The sequence below is a fragment of the Gastrolobium bilobum genome, unplaced genomic scaffold (genome assembly GCF_033153095.1).
Source record: "Gastrolobium bilobum isolate Gb01-03AN ecotype WA unplaced genomic scaffold, APGP_CSIRO_Gbil_v1 utg9887, whole genome shotgun sequence".
NCBI lineage: Eukaryota > Viridiplantae > Streptophyta > Magnoliopsida > Fabales > Fabaceae > Gastrolobium > Gastrolobium bilobum.
The window spans coordinates 770,041-776,040 of record NW_026899295.1 but is presented as its reverse complement, the minus strand read 5'-3'; the positions used below and the strand labels follow the sequence as shown (position 1 = coordinate 776,040).

The 6,000-nt window shown below is 35.0% G+C and overlaps 1 protein-coding gene across 1 annotated transcript; it reads right to left on the bottom strand.

Annotated features, from left to right (window-relative positions):
* Positions 1-217: 217 nt before the first annotated feature.
* Positions 218-2,018, bottom strand: LOC133289279 (cytochrome P450 CYP82D47-like). The gene is made up of 2 exons (XM_061487175.1): positions 1,074-2,018; positions 218-871 (listed from the first exon to the last, which is right to left on the bottom strand). The coding sequence occupies exons 1-2, from the start codon at positions 2,016-2,018 to the stop codon at positions 218-220; spliced, it is 1,599 nt and encodes a 532-aa protein (XP_061343159.1).
* Between the last annotated feature and the right edge of the window lie 3,982 nt (positions 2,019-6,000).

Genomic DNA, 6,000 nt, shown 5'->3' with positions numbered 1-6,000 from the left:
AAGGCTCAAATCTAAAACCTTATTAGTCTCTACAAAAATCACTTCTTAACCGGTCATATATCTCAGTGGTGTCGACATCGATCTGTTTATCATCCATTGAACACTCATTATACACCCACTGGATGCGACGTCGACAAATCTGGATTTTTATTACAAATAATCCTCACATAGAGTCTGTTTGTTTATTTATATATACACATAGACTATAGAATGAGCGTTAATGCGTTGGATTTACTTGAGCTTCATCGATAAAGAGAAGGTGATATGATAAACGAGGTTTGACTAAAACCTCAAGTGGGGTGGTTTTGATGTTCGTGAGACCAAAGGTGGCGCTCATATCAACCTGGACATTGGACGGGGTAGTGATCTCAAATGCTTGCAAGAAAGCAGCTAATGCCAAGTGTGTCATATGAAGGCCAAATGATATACCAGGGCAGGCCCTTCTTCCGCCGCCAAAAGGAAGCAGTTCAAAATGTTGACCCTTAACATCCAAAGCCTTGTGCGTGGTCATGAACCTTTCTGGTTTAAACTCTAACGGGTCTGACCATACCCGTGGGTCTCTATGCAGCTTCCAAAGGTTCAAAATCATTCGAGTGCCTGCCTCGATATGGTACCCACCTAAGGTACAATCCTCTGTGAATTCACGCGGGCCTGAGAGTGGCCCAGCTGGATACAACCGCAGTGTCTCTTTAACTACAGCTTGAAGGTATTCTAATTTGTTAATATCCGATTCATTCACTAGTCTTTCCTTGCCCACTTGCTCATCCAATTCATCTTGAATTTTCTTCAAAGCATGACGATTATTCAGCAATAACGACAGTGCCCATGTTATAGTAACTGTTGTAGTATCCGTTGCCCCAGCAATCAGCGTCTGCAAAACAGAACAATACCATCAACGGTTTAAAATTTTTTGAATATCATCTCATTCGATCTTAGCCATAAAATACAACAACAATAATAAAGCTAATTAATAAGATGGGTATATAAACGGGTAAGGTATAAATAATAACATAGAATCATCTATAAAATCAAAGGGGAAGACATGAAATGGGAATTGATGTAGTGTTGCGTACCAAGCAGGTGGCTTTGTTGACAGTGTCAGCATCGTAACCATTAAGGTCAACGCCGTCAAGTACAGAGAACAAGACATCAATGAAATCTTGCTCTGTTTTAGTCTCACCAGAATCTGATCTTCTCTGGCGATGTTCTTCTAACCATTCACAAACGATGCTGTCCATTTCTTTAGCGGTGTTTTTCATCTCCTTGACTTGACCACCCAATAAATCAAGCCATCCAAGAACGGGAATGGCGTCTCCAATAACAGGCGATCCTGTTAAACTAAAGAACTCTCTAAAGACCCTCCGAACCCGCCTTACCTGTTTCTCATCTGCACTTTTGTTGGAGTATCGCTTTCCAGCAATCATTCTCAGAATCACGTTGAGATTCATGTCTCCTAACCACTGCTTCATCTCCACCAAGAAATCACCTTTTTTCTCAACCCATGCTCTGTGTAGTTCTTTCAGCGAGATCTGCATCTCTGAGTCTCTAATATCTCGAAGCAATTCAAATCGGCGAGTGGAGAGTAACTCTGAAGCAGTTATCTTACGCATCTGGCGCCAGAATTCCCCGTAAGGGGAGAACCCAAAATTAGCATAGTCATGTCCCAAGATTTTTGCGGCTGTAAATTTGGGACGAGATGAGACTATGACATCAAGATTGGTGAAACACTCCTTGGTTAGCTCCCAAGTATTGACCACCACAGCTGGGTGCACACCGATTTTGATGCTGAATATTGGTCCATGCTTGTCTGCTAAGGCTCCTAGGGTTATGTGAGGAGGTTGACCGGAACCACCTAAGAGGTGAAGATGACCGATCAAAGGCCAGCCACCAGCGGCCACCGGTGGCTTGCGGCCATCACCTGCTCTATCCCTCTTCGTAAAGTAAAAGAAGTAAGAAATTATTACTATGCCGACAACTCCGGCAACTGCTGCGTTCAGATACTGAATCATGAGACTCATGAATGACAACTTGCGATGTCTCTGTTGAACGCTAAACTCTAAAGTATTTGTTTGTAGCCCTCTAACTCTAATGACAGGGAATGCGTGCAGGCAACGCACTGTGATGTCCTTAAATGTAAGATTCCAACATATAAAAGAAAAAAACAGTTAAATTAAATGTAATCAATGTATACCATTTTTTTTTTTTTTTGAATAGGAATCAATACATACTTAGTCAAAAGTGTAATTAGAATATTACAAAAAAGAAGAAGAAGTGTAATTAGAATATATAAAGGAATACCAAAAATTAAGGACTAATAGGTTACGCCTTAGTGAATTAATTCTTAATATATTAGTAGAGAGTTAATGATTTGATACGCGAACTATATTATAATGGGTTTGTTTTTTTTAATGGATGTAGATAAATTATTTGTATTGAATACAAAATAATATTATTTTAGAACGAAAATTAAAGTATTTTTGCAATTATAATTTATTTTAAGGTTATAATAATTTTTATCATTATAATTTTTTAATCTTTTAACTCAAAACAATATCATTTTGAGAGTGAAAGTAAATAATTTATCTACATTCACCATAGAAACATTAAAAGTATTTTAATAGACAAAACTCTAAGAAAATGAGTTATTGAGAAAGTTTTATAATCACAACAGTATTAAATTAGTTTCATAAAAAGCTTAAAAAAACTTAAGAAAATTAATTAGGACTTTAAGGCCTACAGTCACTTGATTGCAACTTAATCATATATTATATTATGTTTTATGCTTTTTTATTTATATGATCTGAGTGCGGGGTAACTGGGTAAGGTACAGCACCTAGCCTCCATTTTATAGTTATAATATTTTGTCTCTAACAAAGATAGAATTAATTTAAGCATGTCAACACACCCATTAAAAATTTATTAGACTTGGTCAGTTCAGTCATGCCATTATTTAATATCAATTAAGTAACATTTTTCTTAAATTATTGCATTTACTGTAAAAAAAATATTATTATTTGAATAAAATTACATCTATAATTGTATTTTGAAGATTTGTTCGGTACGTTTGTAGTTTGGAGTATTCATATTTATTTAAAACTTTTTTTTTCTACAGTTATATATATTTTTATAAATATTAATAAGGGTAAATTATGATAGTACGCAAGTCACTTTATTAAAAAAAAAACTTAAAATTAAACAGTAAAATTTTGAGAAGAAGTTTTTAGTAAATCATTAGGATGGAACGGGGGTTTGATTGAATAATTTATATGAAATTATAAGTTTAAAGTTTATCCCTGAACGAGTCGGGCATATTTAATTTCAAAAAATAATTCTAGCTCTACCTCAATAAATTTATTTTGAAATTTGCGTTGGTTATGTTATTTAAATGATATTTTTGGGGGATTGACTATTGTGTCCTTATATTTAAAAAATTAACCACTTCGCCCATTTGTTAAAATTATGTATTAATTTTAACATTTTATCAAAATTATAATCAATTTGTCTCTATTTGCTCGTATTGATTGCAAGTTACTCGAATAATTGGGTCAATTACTTAAGTAAATGACTTACTCAAGTAACTGGTCCAATTACTAGAGTAACTCAAGCAAGTAAACAACTCAAGTTTGAATCCACAAATATTTTTAATTCAAAACAAGTTCTAATATTTTGTACATGGATAAATCGACTTGGAATAAGCGCTTGTGAGTCCTTTATAATTGAGGACAGTCCTCGTTCAATTAAAGGTGTCAAAACAATTGAGGATAGTCCCACATATTTGAACTTCATATATGATTACGAGAGTCTAAAATAATTGAAGACAATCTCTATTCAAACTCTTTATACCCTAAATTAAATTTACTAAATTAATTTTTATGTACATATTTATGTTCAGGTAGTGTTGTTTTTAAAATATTTATGCTCATTTATTTTGTCATATCCGAAACCCATGAAAGAAAAAATTGGAATTTTTGTGACCAAATCTCCTCTCTGATTGTCATTGCGTAGATATCGAAAAGTTACATGAAATAATTTTTTTTTTCCAATTTGGACAACCAACCAAAAGTTATGCCTTTATGAAGTTTAAATCATTTTAGGGTTTAAAAAATTGAATGGAGACTGTCCTCCATTGTTTTGGATCCGCAAACACCCATCCCAAGTTCATTAATACATTTGTACGACATTAAAACTTTAGTTTGAATAAAAATTATTCGTGGACCCAAATTTGAATTGTTGAGTTGCTCATTGCCCTTATTTACTCGGGTAATTAAAGCAACTTACTCAAGTAACTGATTTGGTTATTCGAGTGAATATCAGTCATTATGATCAAATAGAGGTAGAGTGAGATATAAATTTCAAATAGAAGCAAAGTGATAATTTAAAAAAAAAAAAACTAGAACAAAAGGTTCAATGACTTCAATCAGCCGGATAATCTTACTATTATGTCAATTCCAATATGACTGGTGCCAATCAATTTTGTAATATTATCCCCGCGGTAGCCGTCAATTTTATCCTCGATAAAGAAAATGAGTGAATACCCTTTTTAGTCCCTGGAAATATTTGCGAAGCACAATTTAGTCCCTCGGTTTAAAAAAGTCACATTTCAGTGTTTCATTTTTGAAAAAAAGGGACACGTTTATCCTTCTGTTAAGTGGAAAGTGACGACCCTGTTGACGGACGCCACCTGGAACGTTAAGTGGCTGAGTCACTAACGTCCTGCCCACGTGGAGAGAAAACGACGTCGTATTGATAGCTGCCTTGTGTCTAGTTGGATGTTTGGACATGTGACTGTTGTATGAAAGGGTGAGTGACCCAATATAGTCCCTGTCAAATTTAGAACCCTAAATCAGCCTAAGAATAAAAAAAAACCCCAAAACACATTTTGTTGAAGATTGAATAGAGTGTCAAGTAGAAGGTGTTTACTGGCTATTTTCTGGTGCATAGAAGAAGATGACTATGTTATCTGGCTTGGGAGATCAAGTTTTCTGGTGCATTTGGGAGTAGAACAACCTGACGGAATTTTGGACGAAGGTGCAAGATGTTGTTCAGCAAGATCTGAGTATGAAGGTGCAGGAAAGAAAGTTGTGATGATTGCAATGGTTGTAACAATGAAATGCAATGTACGAAATGTAGTTTTTCTTGAATGAAATTGAATGACTTGTTGACCATTGTGATGAATAATGTTGAGAAGATGCACTTTTGGTCCCTGGATATTGGAACCTAATGATATAAACTAGAACCCAATTTAGTCCCTGGATATTGGACCCTAATGATATAAACTAGAACCCAATTTAGTCCCTGAATTTTTTATCGAGGGCCAATTAGGTCCTTGAAAAAATATATCGGGGCACTTTTTGGTCCCTGACAGTTAAAATTTGGACATGACCTGTTTAGACTAAATTGGACACAAGCTGCAATTCAAAAGTTGTTCATCACAAAGACATAATGCAGCAATTCAAAAATCAGCAAGCTGCAGCAATTCAAAAGCTGCAATTCATACAAGCTGCAATCCAAAAATTGGACATGAACACATTGCATTCAAATTTGTCCAAACAGCAACGACCAAACAATACCCAGAATTGGACCACCTGCATTGTAGCCAGAATAAAAAAGATTCATACACAAATTAACAAATCAGCATACAGATACAGCTTGCAGCAATGGGAAACAACTGATATAAAAAAGGAAGTTGTAGTCATTTATAATGGAACTTGTAGTCAGTTACAATTGCATACCCTTCCATCATAATTAAAGGCTTGTCAAAAAACAGAACCTATGATGGGCACCAAAACCATTCTAAAACATCCATTTCATACACAAAAAACAGAACCTACGATGGGCACCAGAACCTATGGGGGTACCAAAAAATACAGTCATGAATATTGTTGCCTATACAACAAAAAAGTGAACCCCTATACAAAAAAACTGTATCCAAGCATGATTCAAGCTGGTCTTGGTGGCCTAAACCCAGGTGTGGCCATGAAAGCCATAAGCCTGCTCCTT